At 42.0% G+C, this 20,699-nt stretch overlaps 1 protein-coding gene across 1 annotated transcript in view; it reads left to right on the top strand.

Annotated features, from left to right (window-relative positions):
* Nucleotides 1–19,570, top strand: part of PECR (peroxisomal trans-2-enoyl-CoA reductase) — a 41,474-nt gene extending 21,904 nt beyond the window's left edge. Inside the window, exons 5-8 of the mRNA XM_017895482.1 lie at nt 6,201–6,297; nt 8,357–8,467; nt 13,817–13,928; nt 18,604–19,570. Of these exons, the coding sequence (XP_017750971.1) occupies nt 6,201–6,297; nt 8,357–8,467; nt 13,817–13,928; nt 18,604–18,689 (406 nt within the window). The 3' untranslated portion in view covers nt 18,690–19,570. The remainder of the gene's footprint in view (nt 1–6,200; nt 6,298–8,356; nt 8,468–13,816; nt 13,929–18,603) is intronic.
* Nucleotides 19,571–20,699: the final 1,129 nt, after the last annotated feature.

Here is a 20,699-nt window from a genome sequence, read left to right as displayed (position 1 = left end):
CCCATCCTTACAGGCAATTACTGTTGATAGTTTTGGGGCATGTCTTTTTCCTACATCTTAACAAAAAATTTAGGATACTTTAAACACTATTCTGTATCTTGATGTTCTCAAATGAAGCAAATGTCCTGGAGATATTTTCTTAACCAAATCTAAAGAGATTTCTTCTTTTTTTTATGGCTAATATGCCACTTTATAAACCATAAGTAAGGAATGATTTATGTAACCATTTCCAGTTGGTGAGCATTTGGGTTGTTATTACCAAAACCCAACTAAACACCTGCAGTAAGTAACATTTTATATACATCAGATGGTGTGTGGCCTAAATTGCAAGAAGTATATTTGCTAAGTCCAAAGCCAAATGCCATTGTAATTTTAAGAGATATTGCCAAACTGACCTTTGGAAAAGTTGTAGTTCCTTTATGAGTGAAATTTATCCTCCTTCATACATATATAAGACGTAACGAGAGTTTCTTTGCTTAAAATACATTTTTGAAATGAAATCAGTGGCTTTTCTGATATTCGGTTGACTAGGAAAAAACACAACTTGTCTTTGCTATGGAAAAGACAGTCTTTGCTATGGAAATATGTTTCAGATATTTCTTGCTTTTATTCTTTAAGAATCGTTTCCTTTTCCAATGGCTTTCACACTTTTGACCATGACTCATAGTAAGAAAAAAATTTTACATCTTGACCTAGAGAACACATACGTGTATGTGTGTCTATAGGCAAAACAAAATTCGTGAAGGAAACCTATTACTATCTATGTGCCTCTGATTTTTTTTTCTTTCTTTTCTTTTTTCTTTCTTTTCGAGATGGAGTTTCGCTTTTGTTGCCCAGGCTGGAGTGCAATGGCACGATGTTGGCTCACTGCAACCTCTGCTTCCTGGGTTCAAGCAATTCTTATGCCTCAGCCCCCTGAGTAGCTGGGATTACAGGCACCCACCACCACGCCCAGTAATTTTTTGTATTTTTAGTAGAGACAGGGTTTCACCATGTTGGTCAGCTTGTCTCTAACTCCTGACCTCAGGTGATCCACCCACTTCAGCCTCCCAAAGTGCTGGGATTACAGACGTGATCCACTGCACCGGGCTGATATTTTCAATTTTATTGTGGTCTGCTCTGTTATATTTTCTTTTTTGCACTTGCTGCTTATTACTTGCTAATTTTATTTCACTATTATCATTGTGTTGTAATTTGAAATTTGAAAGACATAGGTTTTGGTATCCTCTACAATAGATGAGGAGGGTGAATGTCAGAGATTGAGCACTCCTTTTTTTTTTTTTTTTTTTAGAAGGAGTCTCTCTCTGTCGCCCAGGCTGGAGTGCAGTGGTGCCATCTCGGCTCACCTCCCAGGTTCACACCATTCTCCTGCCTCAGCCTCCCGAGTAGCTGGGACTACAGGCACCCGCCATCTCGCCCGGCTAGTTTTTTGTATTTTTTAGTAGAGACGGGGTTTCACTGTGTTAGCCAGGATGGTCTCGATCTCCTGACCTCGTGATCCGCCCGTCTCGGCCTCCCAGAGTGCTGGGATTACAGGCGCCCGCCACCTCGTCGAGTTAATTTTTGTATTTTTTTTTTTTTTTAGAAGGAGTCTCTCTCTGTCGCCCAGGCTGGAGTGCAGTGGTGCCATCTCGGCTCACCTCCCANTCCCGAGTAGCTGGGACTACAGGCACCCGCCATCTCGCCCGGCTAGTTTTTTGTATTTTTTAGTAGAGACGGGGTTTCACTGTGTTAGCCAGGATGGTCTCGATCTCCTGACCTCGTGATCCACCCGTCTCGGCCTCCCAAAGTGCTGGGATTACAGGCTTGAGCCACCACGGCCGGCCGAGCACTCCTTTGTTTTAAATTTGAGCTCTCTTAAGAGACAAATTGAAACTGTTGGCTGTCACTTGTTTACTTGACCAGTATAGGTACATGCACAAGGTACATCTGGAAATACTAAAATGAATCAGATGCCGTCCACACTCTGAGGGAGTCCACAATTAGTAGGGGAGCAAAGTATGAAAATAATCAGCCAGAGAGAGAAGGTGTTGGATGTTCCAGCAAAGGTATTTGCAAGTGTGCAAGCGGGGGCACAGAGGAGGGCAGCATCCTGGCAACATATCTCGAAGGTGAACTCGAGTTTGATGACATATGAGGAGGAGAAAGGAAGGCAAGTCAATGAGACATTTACTGTGTAAAGACATAGAAATTTGAGACACTATGGCGCTTTTGGGAACTACAAATAATTCATTGTGATGATGGGTGGTGTGGCCAAATGGAAATTAATAGCTGGGAACGGAGTGGGAGTCAGAAAAGGCCTTAACTACCAGGGAGAGGAGTTTGAACTGCATCAGGGCTTCCTACACTAGAGCCTGTGGCCCTGGGGCTCTGGGGCTGTGCATCCAGGAGGGCACCTAAAGCCGCAGGCTTATCACAACTAAGGCATTTACTTGGAGGATCTTTTTACTCTTCATGGTTGAGAAGGAAAACATTTATATTCAAGTATGTATTACAAAGAAAAGCTCAAGAATGATGAGGATTTGGGAGTCATGGTTTGGGAGAGCATCATCTGGTTGTCCTTTATGGGGAATATTTATATACTAGGTTTAGCCTAATACAAGTTGTCTTTTCTTTTCTTTTCTTTTCTTTTCTGAGACGGAGTTTCGCTCTTGTTGCCGAGGCTGGAAGTGCAATGGCATGGTCTTGGCTCACCACGACCTCCGCCTCCTGGGTTCAAGCGATTCTCCTGCCTCAGCTTCCAGAGTAGCTGGGATTACAGGCATGTGCCACCATGCCGGGCTAATTTTGTATTTTTAGGAGAGATGGCGTTTCTCTATGTTGGTCAGGGTGGTCTGGAACCCCCGACCTCAGGTGATCCGAACACCTTGGCCTCCCAATGTGCTGAGATTACAGGCATGAGTCACTGTGCCCGGCCTACAAGTTGTTTTTATATTAAGTATCTTTTTTCTTTTTTTTTTTAAGACAGAGTCTCGCTCTGTCACCCAGGCGGGAATGCAGTGACGCAATTTCTGCTCACTGCAGCCTCTTCCTTCCGGGTTCAAGCAATTCTCCTGCCTCATCCTCCCAAGTAGCTGGGATTACAGGTGCGTGCCACCATTCCCGGCTGATTTTTTTGTATTGTTAGTAGATGGGGGTTTCACCATGCTGGCCAGGCTGGTCTCGAACTCCTGACCTCGTGGTCCGCCCACCTCAGCCTCCCAAAGTACTGGGATTACAGGTGTGAGCCACCACACCTGGCCTACATTAAGTATCTTTGAATAACCCCAAATTTATTTTTTAGCTAATGACCAACTTACAACATCTGTGACTGTAGAATTTGGAATATCTTGTGAAGTTCACCATAATAGAATTTGACATATTTGACTCTTACTTTGATTTTGATTAATTTTTCCATTGACAATAGATATTTATTTTTTCAGAAAAGAAGTCAGTGGGGCTGGGGGCAGCGGCTCACGCCTGTAATCCCAGCACTTTGGGAGGCTGAGGTAGGCAGATCACCTGAGGTCAGGAGTTCAAGACCAGCCTGGCCAACATGGTGAAACCCCTTCTCTACTAAAAATACAAAAATTAGCCAAGCATGGTGGCACACACTTATAATCTTAGCTACTTGGGGGGTTGACGCATGAGAATCACTTGAATCTGGGAGGCGGAGTTTGGGCTACAGAGTGAGACTGTGTCCCTGCCCCCCAAAAGAAAAAAGAAAGAAAAAAGAACTTAGTGACCTTATTTAACCTACTATCTCAGTTATTTCTTTCTTTTCTTTTCTTTTCTTTTTTTTGGGGGGGATGGAGTTTCACTCTTGTTGCCCAAGCTGAAGTGCAATGGCACAATCTCGGCTCACTGCAACCTCCACCTCCTGGGTTCAAGCGATTCTGCTACCTAAGCCTCCTGGGTAGCTGGAATTACAGGCGCCCGCCACCACGCCCAGCTAATTTTTTGTATTTTTAGTAGAAACAGGGTTTCACCATGTTAACCAGGCTGGTCTCGAACTCCTGACCTCAGGATCCGCCCGCCTCAACCTCCCAAAGTACTGGGATTATAGGCATGAGCCACCGCACCTGGCCTATCTCAGTCATTTCTTTCAGAAGAATCTAAAGGCCATCCAAATAGAATCAGGAGAAAAACAATATGCCAGGAAGTAACTTGAAAAACACAAGTTTAGCAGTTGACAAGTGTGGATTAAAAATACATATATATTTGCTGATTTCTTTAGTATCTTTTCAACGTTCTGATTCCTTCCATTTTTTAGGGAAGCCAGAGATTGCACTTTTAAGAGGCAATAGAGAAGGTCTTTTTCTACAACCTTAGATAACAGGCACTGAAAAAAAAAATTACACAAATATAGGTTGAGCATCCTGATCTGAAAACTCAAAATCCAGAATGCTCCAAAACCTGAAAATTTCTGAGCACCAATAGGATGCTCAAAGGAAATGCTTTTTGGAGCATTTCAGATTTTGGATTTTCAGATTAGGGATGCTATACAAGGTAGTATATGCAAATATTCCAAAATCTGAACAGATTTAAAATCCAAAACTTCTGGTTCCAAGCGTTTTGAATAAGGCATACTCAGTTTGTAAAATGTTCAGTTGAGGCTGGGCGCGGTGGATCATGCCTGTAATCCCACCACTTTGGGAGGCTGAGGCGGGCAGATCACCTGAGGTCGGGAGTTTGAGAACAGCCTGGCCAACATGCCGAAACCCCCTCTACTAAAAATACAAAAATTAGCCAGGCGTGATGACGCACGCCTATAAACTCAGCTACTCGGGAGGCTAAGGCAGGAGAATCGCTTGAACCCGGGAAGCAGAGGTTGCAGTAAGCCAAGATTGTGCCACTGCACTCCAGCCTGCGCGACAGAGCGAGATTCTGTCTCAAAAACACAAAAAACAAAAACAGAGCCTTCGTGAACTGTGAGACAGTTGGAGTCTCTGAAAGAGAAATGAGAAACAGGGACAAAAAAAAATTTGAAGACACTGTGGGTGAAAGTTTTCCAAATTTGATAAAAACTATAAACCTACAGATCCAAGAAGCTCAATAAATCCCAGTACAAATAACATGAAGAAAAGTGTACAAGGCACATCATAACCATATTGCTGAGAACCAGTGCGAAGAGAAAATCTTAAAAGCAGCTGGAGGAAAAAGACACATTGTAGACAGAACAGATTTCTCATCAGCACCAATGCAAGTTAGAAGTTAGTGGTGTAACATCTTTAAAGTGCCAACAGAAAAAAGCATGCAAACTTGAAATTCTGCATCCATTGAGATATCTTTCAAAACCAAAGATGAATTAAAGACTTTTTCAAACATATAAAATCTGCAAGAATTATCACCTGCAGACCTATGCTAAAATAAATGTTAAAGGAAGTCCAACAAGATTTACTAAATAATCTGGTTTTTACCATCTGATTTCAAATGCCTTTGATTGGAGGAATTTTCCTAATTAGTTGTGTAAGTTAATTTTCTCACATTAAATTATCCTATATTTGGTTTTGAGGATCTTGTAAGTAGAAATTCTAAGCCATAGTGTCTATCTACACAAGACCCCGTACTTTATTTATTTTTGAGATGGAGTCTCATTCTGTTGCCCAGGCTGGAGTGTCGTGGTGTGATAACAGCTATTTACAACTTCTGCCTCCCAGGTTCAAGTGATTCTTCTGCCTCAGCCTCCTGAGTAGCTGGGATTACAGATGCCTGCTACAATGCCTGGCTAATTTTTGTATTTTTAGTAGAGATGGGGTTCACCATGTTGGCCGGGCTGGTCTTGAACTCCTGACCTTAGGTGATCTGCCCGCCTCGGCCTCCCAAAGTGCTGGGATTATAGGTGTGAGCCACTGCACCTCGCCACCTTTGTTATTTAAAATTGATTTTAAAAACAACCACATGCTTGAAATCCTTAAAATTACCGATTTGTTTTCCTTTATAATCAAAGTTCTTCAAAGTATTCCTCTTGCATAGTGATTTGAGGAGCCTTATCTGGGTCTATGCCTTGTGAGATTTGCTTGATGATCAGCTGTGACTTGGATTTAATATTGAAGGACATAGTTTTTTCTTCGTTGTTTAGACAGAAGCTCAACAAGACAGACTCCATAGCAAGAAGTCTCTGGTGGAATTGTCAGGTAGTTGGCATACCTGCCAGCTTGGTGAACAAGAGAAATATGCAACCAAAGCTGATTGTCCTGTTTATGTTTTGTCTTTCAAAGGCATTCTGGAGCTGCAAGAGCAGGTGTTTACAACCTCACCAAATCTTTAGCTTTGGAATGGGCCTGCAGTGGAGTCAGGATCAATTGTGTTGCCCCTGTAGGTAAACCATCTATATTGAAATTTATTGACAAATTATGCCTTTTCTGATTCCATTTGTGGTGCTGATAGAGGTATTTGGTAATATGCAAGTATAGCATAAAAGATTGACTTTAAAACATAGATAAAAGGAGAAAGTCTAATTTTCTTTTTTGTTGAGATGGAGTCTCTGTCGCGCAGGCTGGAGTGCAGTGGCGTGATCGTGGCTCACTATAACCTCCACCTCTGGGGCTCAAGTGATTCTCATGCCTCAGCCTCCTGAATAGCTGGGACAACAGGCACACGCCACTACCTCGGGCTAAGTTTTGTATTTTAGTAGAGATGGGTTTTCACCATGTTGCCCAGGGTGGTCTTGAACTCCTGAGCTCAGGAGATCTGCTGCCTTGACCTCTCAAAGTGCTGGGATTAGAGGCGTGAGCCACTGCACCCAGCCCAGAAAGTCTAATTATCATTACAGAGTACTCTTTGATTTACAGCCAGATTGTCAAGAATGTTAAACAAGTGATTCTCCATTCTGGGTATTTTTTTTTTTTTAGAAGGAGTCTTGCTCTGCTGCCCAGGCTAGAGCGCAGTGGCATGATCTTGGCTCACTGCAACCTCTGCCTCCTGGGGTTCAAGTGATTCTCCTGCCTCAGCCTCCCAAGTAGCTGGGACTACAGGCACGTGCCACCACCCCTGGCTAATTTTTGTATTTTTAGTAGAGACAGGGTTTCACCATGTTAGCCAGGATGGTCTCGATCTCCTGACTTCGGGATCCACCCACCTTGGCTCCCCAAAGTGCTGGGATTACAGGCGTGAGCCACCACACCTGGCCTATCTATAGATCTTATCTCTGTGTTATCAGTAGGTGTTATATGTGCCACTCAGTGAAGACTAAGCATGACTGACTTCAAGCATGAAGTTAGTAAACTCATCTCTGACAAAGGCACTCCTACTAATTCTAATTCATGTTTGCCTTCCAGAGACTTTTTTGGTTTAATGACCAAATTTTAATACTTCTAGATTTTATCCTCTTTAAATAAAAGGCAACATATTGTGTAATTGGAAACCACTGTATCTCTCCAGTATCATTTGAAGTAATTAAAACTGCCAAATTTTCTAATTTTATTTTAACTTTGCTTTCCTCCCCTCCTCTCCATAATTTGTTTAACAGTTTGAATCCATTACAAATGGCTGTATCCTGTGACATACAGTTTTTGTTTTGTTTTGTTTTGTTTTTATGTTTGGGACAAGGTCTCGCTCTGTTGCCCAGGCCAAAGTGCGGTAGTGCAATCACAGCTCACTGCAGCCTCAACCTCCTGGGCTCAAGTGATCCAACTCAGCCTCCTGAGTAGCTGGGACCACAGGCGTGTGCCACCATGCCCAGCTAATTCTTTTTTATATTTTTTGTAAAGACACAGTCTCCCTTTTTTCTCAGGCTGGTCTCAAACTCCTAGGCTCAAGTGATCCTCCAGCTTCACCCTTGCAAAGTGCTGAGATTACAGGCATGAGCCACTGCACCTGGCCTGGGATACAGTTTTTGAGTAATTTTCCTGACCTTAGAAAGCTAGTGAAAGATACATTTAAAAATTTCTAAACAATTAAAATTTTAGTTTATTGGTATTGGATTCAAATGCTTTATTTGCGATTTCAATCTAGGTAAAAAGCCAAGAAAATATTGCATTTTTCTAAGTCTCACGTAGCCATTGCCCAGTCTTCTCTTGTAAAGCAGAGAAGCCAAATGGAAACTAAAATAGAGTCCCCTGTCCCATTGTTCCAAGTTAAGTGCCTCTTTCATTTACTTACATAATCATGACCTTCAGAAAGCAAGTCTTCCATGAAAAAATCCAGGATATGGTTAGGAGGAAGAGGAGGTCACAAAATAACCATTGAGATCATCCATTTGAGGATGATGGGTACTGTACTCCTTTGATAACATGGAGGAAAATTAATATCAGCACTGTTAACTTTTTTTTGACTTAAGCTACTTAATGTTTGAAATGCCAGTAAATTATCTTGATATCTTTATAATTAAAATGTAATGCACTTTATTTTGTCCCTGTTTTATTTTTAAACACAGGGAATTATTTATTCCCAGACTGCTGTGGAGAACTATGGTTCTTTCGGACAAAGCGTCTTTGAAGGTTCTTTTCAGAAAATCCCTGCTAAACGAATTGGTGTTCCTGAGGAGGTAAGGCATATTTCCAGCATTGATTAGAATTGCTGTGTGTTGTACTTTGGAATTTGTAATTCAGTGTCATTTTTATGTGGTCTGGACGACATTATTTCTCCCACTGCCACCAGATCATTTCCCTGTTCTTTCTGGCTCTCAGGGATACTCTGCTTGTGCTTTGACTACTGACAGCAATCTGTACTTGAGAGTGAATGTGGTATAAATTAATAACAGCATTTTTTTTCAGTTTGTTTTATTGTATTTTCATCTACATTATTTTATTACCTGGCATTTGTTGGTACACAGGACCCTAGGACTCTAAGCAAGTCAGACAATTATGCCATGTGAAGTTCCACATGAGATTTTGGGAATATTGAAGTCTGTAAAATCAGCAGCTTTCCAAAATGCCAGCAGCAGCAGTCTTTGTGGTTTTTTTTCTTTTTTTTTCTTTTTTGGCTTGAGACAGGGTCTCACTCTGTTACAGGCTGAGTATAGTGTCGTGGTCATAGCTCACTGCAGCCTTGAACTCCTGCCTTGGCCTCCCAAAGTGCTGGGATGATGAGGATGACGATGATGACAATGATGATTTTTTCGTCAGAGTCTCTTTGTCGCCCAGGCTGGAGTGCTGTGGCGTGATCTTGGCCCACTGCAACCTCCACCTCCTGGGTCAAGCGATTCTCCTGCCCCAGTCTCCCGAGTAGCTGGAATTATAGGTGTATGCCACCACACCCAGCTGATTTTTGTGTTTTTAGTAGAGGCAGGGTTTCACCATGTTGGTCAGGCTGGTCTGGAACTCCTGACCTTAAGTGATATGCCCACCTCAGCCTCCCAAAGTGCTGGGATTACAGGTGTGAGCCACTGCACCTAGCTTTGCATCAGTCTTGAAATGTAATTTTTTTTTTTTTTTTTTAGGAAAAGGATGTCTTTCCCACAACAATAAAATGAAAATACCTAGTAGTAAACTTACCTCTCAATGAAAACAAAACAAAAGTCACCTGCCTCCTTAGGGCAGTAGGTGGTGCATCGGTTTCATAAATGAAAAGCCAAACAGAACACAAAAGACCCTTTTCTGAGGAGCAGCAAAAGACCAGAATAACTAGGGGCATATAATATTCCTTGAGGGGAGAACCAATTTTATTAAAAAGTCAGGTTTCCCTAAATTATCAATTTAATATCTTTTGGGAATTTAACATGCTGATTCTATCAAAATATTTATGCAAAATTGCCAAAATGTTTTGAAAATGAATAATGAGAGGATTACCCTTCATGGTGTGATGAAACTATGAAACTGTATATATTTATGTGCTGTGTATTTACATACTATGAAACTATATTTATTTACAGCATCTGGTGCTGGTAAAGAAAAATATTAAAAATAGTAGAACAGAACAGATTCTTGAATTGGAACCATATGTAGGAGTTTATGGAGTCAAAGTAGCATTTCAATCTGTAAGGAAAGCACAAAACACTTAGCAAAGTGTTGAGGGCATTTGGCCACTTAGTAATAAATTAGACTCCCTATCTTGTATTATATACAAAATAACTTTCAGATTTACTAAATTGCTAAATATAAAAGCAAACCCATGAAACTCTTTAAAAGAGTTACCATGCCTAGAACTAGCTTTTATGATCAGTTTGATGAATGTCTTTCCAGAAATGCACTATGCGTGCATTAAACATTTGTATTTGTTGAATTTTTTTTTTTTTTTTTTTATGAGATGGAGTTACGCTCTTGTTGCCCAGGCTGGAGTGCGGTGGCGCAATCTTGGCTCACCACAACCTCTGCCTCCCAGGTTCAAGCGATTCTCCTGCCTCAGCCTCCTGAGTAGCTGGGATTACAGGCATGCGCCACCACGCCTGGCTAGTTTTGTAAAGATGGGATTTCTCCATGTTGGTGAGGCTGGTCTTGAACTCCCGACCTCAGGTGATCTGCCCACCTCACCCTCCCAAAGTGCTGGCATTACAGGCATGAGCTACCACGCCTGGCCTATTTATTGACTTTTTTATGAAAACAGGATCTTGCTTTATGTTATTTTCTGCAACTTGTTATGGATATACTATGATATAATCAAGTCCCATTATGATTTGGATTCTATTTATATTTTTGTTCTTCTGGTAATTCTGCACTGAACATTACGAATATAATCATGTACTCTTGTGTGAGGGGATATGTTTCTAGAAACAGAGTTCCTGAACCAAAATAGGCTTGCAGTATATTTTGGAAGATACTGTTAAATCAAACATTTGATGAGCCATGTTAACCAAGGTCTTTGGATTTGTATTCTGAAAACTAAGAGTAATTTTGAGTGAATTTTAATCAAGGGAATTATATTACATTTTTATTTTGGATAGAATACTTTGTTTAGGAGGCTAGGCACAGTGGCTCTCACCTGTAATCCCAACACTTTGGGAGCCTGAGGCAGGCAGCTCACTTGAGGGTAGGAGTTCAAGATCAGCCTGGCCAACATGGTGAAACCCCATCTCTACTAAAAAATCCAAAAATTACCCAGGTGTGGTGGTGCGTGCCTGTGGTCCCAGTTACTCGGGAGGCTGAAGCAGGACAGTTGCTTGAACCCGGGACGTGGAGGTTGCAGTGAGCAGAGACTGCGCTATGCACTCTTGCCTGGGTGACAGAGTGAGACTCCTTCTGGAAAAAAAAAAAAAAAAAAAAAAAAATTATATATATATATATATATATATATAATATATATATATGTATTTATGTGCTTATGTTGGTTTATATTTGCGTATTCAAAATTAAAAACCAAAAATTTAAGAATATTATGAATTCATTTAAAATAGTAAAAAGGACACATGTTAACATAATAGTTTAATAAAAAATAGCTATGCATTTAAGAAAGAAACAAGAAAACCATTATTTATTTATTTATTTTTTTTTTTTTTGGTTCAAGCAATTCTCCTGCCTCAGCCTTCTGATAGCTGGATTAACAGGCATGCACCAGCATGCCTGGCTAATTTTTGATTTTTAGTAGAGACCAGAGTTTCACTAAGTGCCAAGGCTGGTTGAACTCCTGACCCTCAGGCGATCCACCTGCGTCGCCTCCCAAAGTTCGTGATTCAGGCCGACCCACCAGGCTGCCGGTTTTTTGTGTTTTTTGAGGGGAGTGTGTACGAGCGTTAAGGTCATGATTACTCACGCATGATACGTGAAGAATGGTTTGGTTGTCTGGCTGGCATTTCAGAAAGGAGCCAACTTTTAGATGGGTGGACCTTTAACAAACATGTTCATTGGCTAGTTGTCACTACTTGATCAAACGGGTAAAACAGCTCCGTTGCTTGTTACTATGTCCTCAGTACAATCTGCTGCCTTTTCGCAGCAAGTGGGACCTTTTAAATAGGGAATTCTGGCCAGCCCTGTCCAATAGAAATACAATAATAGCCACATTTTGTATTTTAAACGTTTCAGGAGCCATAAAGAGGGAGATTAATTTTAATAATTATTTATTTAGGCCCCTAAACATCCAAAACTGTCAATTCAACATTAACAACATCAGAAATTGGAGATATTTTCTCACCCTTGGAGCCTTCAGGATTAATGAGATATTTTACTATATTTTTCCCATACTAAGCCTTCAAAATCCAGTGTGTGTTCCACACTGTACGGCACGTTCAATTGGGACCAGCCATATTGAAAGTGTTTGAGTAGGCAGCTATGGCTAGTGGCCTCATTTAGATAGTGCAGCTCGGTACTAGGAATAACAGGATGGAGAGAAGGCTTTGGCTGCCTCCAAGCTCTTAGGTGCTCAAGGAGTATAGCCTTGTAAAGTAGGACCAGGACTGGGATGGGCAACCAAGGCAAATGGACAACAAAATGTGGACCACTTCCCCTCTCAGGAAGATTTTGCCCTTGTGCAACCTAAGAGTTGAATAACCTCCTTAAATCTTGCACCCTTTGACACCTTGTTGCTCACTCTAGTCCTGGCCCTGCCTGAGGTTCTTTTAAACTGCAGATTCCTGGGGCCCCAACCAGAGCTTACAATTGCTATGACCCTGTAAGGATCAGGAAATCGAAGTTTCAGTAAGCCTCCTTAGTGATGCTATGGGCAGTGGTTTGTTTTTTGGATCATCACTGTTAAGAAAGCCCGCTTCTTCCCAACAGCCTCCCAATGAGTGCTCCTTTTACAATCAGTGAAATAACCTTCCTTCTGATTGGGTTGGGAGGGTAGATGGGTGCGTGAACCGCATCAGTTCCCTATTTGAATTGTTAAGGAGTGGCGATGGATCCGAAAGTGCCTTTGAGTTTATTTGAATGGAGTCTCACTCTGTCACCCAAGCTGTATGTAGATGGTAGCAGTCTCCAGGCTGCCACTGCAACTCCCTTAGGCCCAAGCAACCTCGCCACCTTAGCCTTCTAAGGAAGCGGGACCACAGTGGCTTCAACTTTAAACACGCACAAGTGTTTTTTTAAAAAAAGAAAGAAGAAAATCTTTCCTTCCTTTCCTTCCCTTCTTCCTTCCTTTCCTCTTCCTTCCTTTTCCTTCCTTCTTCCCTTTCCTTCCTCCTTCAAGCCTTTAAAAACCCACAGTGTTTTTTAAAAAAAAGAAAAAGAAAATGCTTCCTTCGCTGCTTCCTTCGCTTCCCTTCCTCCCTTCCTTCCTTCTTCCTTGCCTTTCTTCTTTCTTTCTTTCTTCCCTCCCTCCCTCCCTCCTTCCCTCCTTCCCTCCTTCCCTCCTTCCTTCCTTCCTTCCTTCCTTTCTTTCCTTTCTTTCCTTTCTTTCTTTCTGCAATTCTCCTGCCTCAGCCTCCTGAGTAGCTGGATTAACAGGCATGCACCAGCATGCCCGGCTAATTTTTAGCCACAGTGCCTGGCTAAGTTTTTCAGGTTCCTCTTGTAGAGAGCTCCTTTGAGTGTGTGTTGCTGGGCTTTTGGCCTCACAGGACCACAGACTGAACAAACCAGAATGCTAGTTTATTGCTAAACAGACACGCTGGCTATTTCAGGGACCAACATATAAAAGGCCACGAGGTAGTGATGGAAAATGGGGTTGTGAAGGACAATGAAAGGCATGGAAGGAAGTGAATTGTTTGACATGGGAAAGAGCAGAGCTGAAGCACTGAGTCGACTTATGGCTTCTTCACATTGTGTAGCTTGACGCTGTCTAAGGCTCCCTCATACCTTGCCACCTTTACCCTAGTCACCTACCTGATTTTGGTGATGCTCAGGTAGAAAAGGAAGTTTTAGGAAAAGGAAGTTGTCTATGTACTGTGAGGTTGTGGTGCACATGCACACACTGTTGGATTCATGTTACGGTCATGTGCTTTGAGATGTCTTTACTAGGGAATGTGAAGTGGTTGGAAATGGGGAGTATTTGCTTTTACCTGTTCACGTGTGTGTTCTGCTTCCAGGTCTCCTCTGTGGTCTGCTTCCTACTGTCTCCTGCAGCTTCCTTCATCACTGGACAGTCAGTGGATGTGGATGGGGGCCAGTGCCTCTATACTCACTCATATGAGGTAGCAGGTGAGCAGCTGAGGAATGAGCAGTCACCAGCTTTATGCTGTGTGGTGTTCAGGAGTTTAAAATTTATTATAAGTATTTATTTAAGACATGAGGGTGTTCTCGTATAGAACTTAAGAGATGAGGGTATTCTCTTATAGAACATCAAAATGTACAAAATGTTTATATTCATGATGTGATTTTTTTAATGAAATATTCCTAGTCACAGAAAACATCTCACTATCTTTATTACAGAACTTAGCTTTTTATATATGCATAGGTTGGTGGAATTTGAACCCTGAGAAATATTCTCAGTATGAGTATATGTTTCTAAAGAGGAGATAGAAAAGAGGCAAGAGCATGCTATAGTTTTAAAGATTTAATTCCATTTTGTTCCTCCAATAAATGGCTTACATATCTGAGCAGAAGGATCAGGCCTGCTAGGTGGGGTGGGGTGTTATGGTACTATTTTGTACTGTCTTTGAGATGTATATTGAATGAAGCCATATGAAATTTCTGTATTCATCATTTTTGATGTACAAAAAACAGAAATATGGCCAGGCGCGGTGGCTCATGCCTGTAATCCCAGCACTTTGGGAGGCTGAGGCGGGTGGATCACTTGAGGTCAGGAATTCGAGACCAGCCTGGTCAACATGGTGAAACCCCATGTCTACTAAAAATATATATAAAAATCAATTAGTTGGGCGTGTTGGTGGGCACCTGTAGTCTCAGCTGCTTGGGAGGCCAAGGCAGGAGAATCGTTTGAACTCGGGAGGCGGAGATTGCAGTGAGCCAAGATCATGCCACTGCACTCCAGCTTGTGCAACAGAGCAAGACTCTGTCTCAAAAACAAAACAAAATAAAACAAAGCAAAACAACAAACAAAAAATAAACCAGAAGTTTTATATGTTTCAGTCAAATATTGATATACATGCAAATGCCTTTGTGTGTGTGTGTGTGTGTGTGTATCTCATGACTAGACAACAGAACTTTGGGATTTGAAGGGTCCTAAAAGATCACGAAGTCCAGTATCCTAGTTTTATAAACAACAAAACAAATCCACAGAAGTTAAAAGGTTTGTCCATCCTAATAACTCTAAATCACTCCAAAAGTGTAGTAAAGGATATAAAATGCAAATGTATTGAACTTCTATTCCTAAAGATAATTAACTGACTAGTAGCAAATTAACATGTGGTTGATGTAACCCAGATGAATTTGAATTTCATATCAAGGACCCAGGTTCTACCTACTCTTTTAGGTGCTGACAGTCTGATCAAGGCTTAAGACCTTTTTTGCATTAATAAATGACTGGTATATCTGAGAGGTGAGCAAAAACTGATACTGGTTTTCCTCTGCTCCCACAACACAACAACCATTAGCACAGAAGACTTCTGTGTCTGGTTGTTTGGGGTTATTTCCCCCACACACCAAGCAAGCAAGCAGTTCTGCAGCAGACCCCGGCTGGGCGTCCTTACATTCAGTTCTGACAATGGGTCCGATCCCACAGGCTGAGGGCTCAGTCCCACAAGATGCCGCCTGCTGCAGACACTGTCACAAGTCTGGGCCTCCAAAGCTTCTGACTGACTAGCTTCAAGTTGGGGTTCCCATGACCCCCTCTTTGGGTTGGAGCCATTTGCTAGAGCACCTCACACAACTCAGGAAAACACTTCGATGTACTGGCTTATTATAAAGGATATTACAGGAGATACAGCCGAAGAGGTGCACAGGGCAAGGCATGTGAGAAGCAGCATGTAGCTTCTGTGTCCTTTTCGGCCCCACCCCGTGCCAGGAACCTCCATTTGTTCAGCTATCTGGAAGCTCTTGAACCCAGTCCTTTTGGGTTTTTACGGAGGCTTCATTACATAGGCATGGTTGATTAAACCATTGGCCCTTGGTGATGAACTTAACCTTCAGCCCCTCTTACCTCCCCAGAGGTTGTGGGGTGGGTATGGGCTGAAAATCCCAACCCTGTAATCATGCCTTGGTCTGTCTGGTGACCAGACCCTATACTGAAGCTAACTAGGGGCTGCCAGCCGTCAGTCAATCATTAACATATAAGAACACACCACTTTGGAGAGTCTAAGGATGTTAGGAGTTGTATGCAGGAAATGAGGTTGAAGACCAAATGTATATTTCACAATATCACGGTATTAGAACTTTAATTTTACTTATTATTTTCCCCTCCCACGTGTATTTCATTAGTAATAACATCAATGTGGTGATGTCCATAAGATACTGTGGTTTTAAGGGTCTTGGTTGGAAAGAAGAAATACCTGCCTAGTTTTGCTGTATTGTTTTCTGAAGGAATTCCAAGTAGTGAGGGTGGAGAGAATCTTTCCATTTCTCTCACAGTAGAATGCAGTCACTATTTCTTATGGTAGGTTGCACTGTTTTTCCTTTAGAAGGGCAAGAAATTTGAAATAGCTGCTTCCTTAGGCCTTGAGTGAAATGATTTTCTTTTGTAATTCTAACATGTTTTTTATTTTATTTATTTATTTATTTATTTATTTATTTATTTATTTATTTATTTTTTGAGACAGAGTCTCGCTCTGTCGCCCAGGCTGGAGCGCAGTGGCCGGATCTCAGCTCACTGCAAGCTCCGACTCCTGGGTTCATGCCATTCTCCTGCGTCAGCCTCCCGAGTAGCTGGGACTCCAGGGACCTGCCACCTCTCCCGGCTAGGTTTTTTTTGTTTTTTTTTTTTTTTTTTTTTTTTTTTTTGTATTTTTTAGTAGAGACGAGGTTTCACCGTGTTAGCCAGGATGGTCTCGATCTCCTGACCTCGTGATCCGCCCGTCTCGGCCTCCCAAAGTGCTGGGATTACAGGCTTGAGCCACCGTGCCTGGCCTAACACTTTTTTTATCATTAAAATATTTTTTAAAGTTTTGAGGAAAGCAGCTACACCCGTCTTTTAGCAATATACTGCCCCCCGAAAAATGAGTGAGAGTATTCAGCCTTTCATTATGATGTTTTAAGATTGGCAGCTCCAACGTGAGAATGCCTAAGTTGGAAACTTGGCTCTACCTTTATTAGCTGTATGATTGTGAGAAAGTTAATTTCTATAAGCCTCCATTTTTTTCCTATATGCAGGGACACATACAGTATTTATTTCATAGAGCTGTTGGGAGGATTAAGTTAGATAATGCACTTTTTTTTTTTTGTTCTTTTTCAATCCCACAGGCTGTCTTGTTGCCCAGGCTGGGGTGCAGTGGCATGATGTCGGCTCACTGCAACCTCTGCCTCCCAGGTTCAAGTGATTCTCCTGCTTCACCGTCCAGAGTAGCTGGGCTTACAGGCCCCCGACACCATGCCCCATCACTTTTTTTGTAGTTTTAGTAGAGATGGGGTTTCACCATGTTGGCCAGTCTAGTCTCAAACTCCTGACCTCAGGTGATCCACCTGCCTTGGCCTCCCCAAGTCTGGGAGTACAGGCGTGAGCCACTGTGGCTGGCCTTAGGTAATGCACATTTAAAGCCCTGTGTCAGGGGCTGGGCACCATGGCTCACACCTGTACTCTCAGCACTTTGGGAGGCCAAGGTGGGCCAATTGCTTGATCCCAGGAGTTCGAGACCAGCCTGGGCAACCTGGCAAAACTCCGTCTCAACAAAACATTTAAAAAATTAGCTGGGCATGGTGGCATATGCCTGTAGTTCCAGCTACTTGGGAGGCTTGGGTGGGAGGATCACTGGAGCCTGGGAAGTAGAGGCTGCAGTGAGCCATGATCGCATCACTGCACTGCAGGCTGAGTGACAGAGCAAGGCCTTGTCTCAAAAAAATAAAAAAAATAAAAAAAAATAAAGTCCTTTGTTGAACTGGATGCTTTTAGTCACAACTCAAAATGGGCTAATCAGTAAAGGAATTCGCTGGCTCACATAACTGAAAAACAGGTAAGACATGACTCAGGAGCTCACTAATCTCATCAAGGACAATTTTCCCTGTTTCCTGTTTTTGCTTCCATGGTGTTGGCTCTGTCTTAAGGCAGGCTGTCCTCATTGCAGGATGGCTGCCTGCTGTTTTTGTGTGTAAGGCCGCATACTTCCATGTTCCTACCCAGATGGACAGACAGAGAGAGGGCTGGGGGAGTGACTTTGTTCCAGAATTTCTAACAACATGCTGAGATCCACTCTATATTAGATCAGCTAATGCAAATGTCCATTTCGAACCAATAACCGTGGCAGGGTTATAGTGCACTGATTGACTTAGCTTAGACCTCATGCCTTGGTGCCAAGCTTCCCCAGCGCCTTCTAGATCCTTAAATGGAAACAAGCTGTTGGAAAGAAGAGATGGGGACCTGGATGCTGGAAAGGCAACTAACACTGCCCGGTACAAAGTAAGGACACTATTTTTAAATTGCTATTATTAAGGAGACACTATTTCTTGACGATCCACAGTATACCAAGCAAGGCACACATGATGTCACGTTTAACCCTCACAACTCTAAAAGGTAGATATTGTTATATCCTTTAATAGAGGAGGAAACTGAGGCTCAGAAAGAGTCATGCCCCCAAATTCAGGAAAGCTAACATGTGGCAGACCTGAGATTCAAACTGAAGTCTTTTCTCAAACATGTGCCCTAAGGATTTCTTTTTTGGTGCTGAGAAAAATGTGTGAACCAGGGAAATTCACAAGAGGATTTGGTGGGATCAAAGAGGACAAATGAGATTTGCAAGTGACAGGAGGTTTTCCACTTCTTTAACAGATCATGACAACTGGCCCGAGGGAGCAGGGGACCTTTCTGTTGTCAAAAGGATGAAGGCGTCTTTTAAGGACAAAGCTAAGCTCTGAGCGGAGGAAACCAGGTGTCCTCCATCCCCCAGTGCCTTCACATCTCGAGAATATGCTTCTGTATTTTTTAAAAGCTTATAGTTGGTATGGAAAACATTTTCTGATTTTAAATGTTATTAATTATATCTATTGAAAACTATTCCTGAAATATATATACTCTTATTTCCCAATAAGCCTGTGATTTAAAATGTTTAAGTAACAGAAATTAACATATTTTAATGATTTTACTTTGTATTTCTAAGAAAAGTCTTTGAAAGATGGAATAATTTTAAATCAATAATAATTCTAGGGATCATGAACTCCCAGAAGATTTTATTATTTAATTGTAAAGGTGGAGGCCAGGAACCATGGCTCACACCTGTAATTCCAGCACTTTGGGAAGCTGAGGCGGGCGGGTCACTTGAGATCAGGAGTTCAAGACCAGGCTGGCCAACATGGTAAAACCCTGTCTCTACTAAAAAACAACAACAACAACAACAACAAAAAACACAAATTAGCCAGGTATGGTGGTGCACACTTGTAGTCCCAGCTACTCGGGAGGCTGAGGTAGGAGGATCGCTTGAACCCGGGAGGCAGAAGTTGCAGAGAGCTGAGATTGTGCTACTGCAGTCCAGCCTGGGCTATAGAGTGGGACTGCATCTAAAAAAAAAAAAAAAAAAAACCCAAAACAAAACAAAACAAAAAAATCATAAAGGTAGAAAATCTAAATTGTGTCATAATCATGATTATTACAATTAAAATTATATAATGACTTATTTTTGGTGGCAAATACTTTTGGAACAATAAAGCCTTATGGTAATTATTGATGTGTAGTTTCTTTTGTTCATGAAGTCAAATTTGTATAAATTCTGTTAATTCAAAGAAAAAGTTTTATGTGATTTATTTTTGGCAGTGCCTGATTTGTGTCTTGATTTTCTGTCCAGAGTATTCCATTTTTTCATGCATCTCCTTCTGTAGGGAAAAACAAAATTTCAATTGTATGCAAATGTATTAGGGTTCCATATTCCGCCTTCCGTGGCTCCATTCTGATAGTTAGACCCTAATTTAAGAAATGCCTTTAGCAGCTTGAGTATGTTCATTCTTTGTCTTAATCAAAGTTATTTCAAGTGTCTGAGGTGAAGTAGCTATTTTATTTTATCATTAACACTCATCTTATTTATTTGTTTATTTTTGAGATGGAGTATCACTCGGTCACCCAGGCTGGAGTGCAGTTGAGCAATCCCAGCTCACTGCAACCTCCGCCTCCCGGGTTCAAGCGATTTTCCTGCTTCAGCCTCCTGAGTAGCTGGGATTACAGGTGTGCACCGCCAAGCCTGGCCAATTTTCATATTTTTAGTAGAGATGGTGTTTCACCATATTGGCCAGGCTGGTCTTGATCTCCTGACCTTAAGTGATCCGCCTGCTTTGGCCTCCCAAATTGCTGGGATTACAGGCGTGAGCCACTTCGTCCGGCCTATCATTCACACTCATTTTAAAGTGTATGATTTACCAAGCTCTGGGGTTTGGGACCCAGAATCTGCAGCTTCCTCATGCTCCCAAGCAGGGCTAGCATGAGGGAGAGGCTAATGAGGTGCCCAGGGTGCAGCATTTAAGGAGGTATTCTCCATTGTCAGGTTTGTGCCAGTGCAGAATCGCCCTTGAGAGTGTGTCCTTAAATTTCGTGCTCATACTAATAATGTGGGAAGATCAGAAAGCTTTCTTTTCCTTCCCAACAGCACTTTAACGGTGGCCTTCTGGAACCGATAATATTATAAAAACTGAGAATTACAAAGCGTGTTCGAGGGCAAAGTGGCCCTAATACAGGTTGGTGGAGAAGACGGAAAAGACAGGGCTTGCTTTCACATGACCTGTGGTGTTGACTGCCACTGACTCCTTAAATCTCCATAGTGTTGCCATTTATTTCTGCTTAAGGCATGGAACCTGTCTATGTAGCACTAAACTTAGGTACAAGTCCTTCTTAGAGCTTCTTCTTAGACTATCACGGGACAGCTGGTCATTACCTATATTTTA

Source organism: Rhinopithecus bieti, unplaced genomic scaffold (assembly GCF_001698545.2).
Source record: "Rhinopithecus bieti isolate Rb0 unplaced genomic scaffold, ASM169854v2 scaffold_26676, whole genome shotgun sequence".
Taxonomy (NCBI): Eukaryota; Metazoa; Chordata; class Mammalia; order Primates; family Cercopithecidae; genus Rhinopithecus; species Rhinopithecus bieti.
The sequence above is the reverse complement of the archived record's forward strand: the minus strand, read 5'-3'. Positions and strand labels throughout refer to the sequence as shown.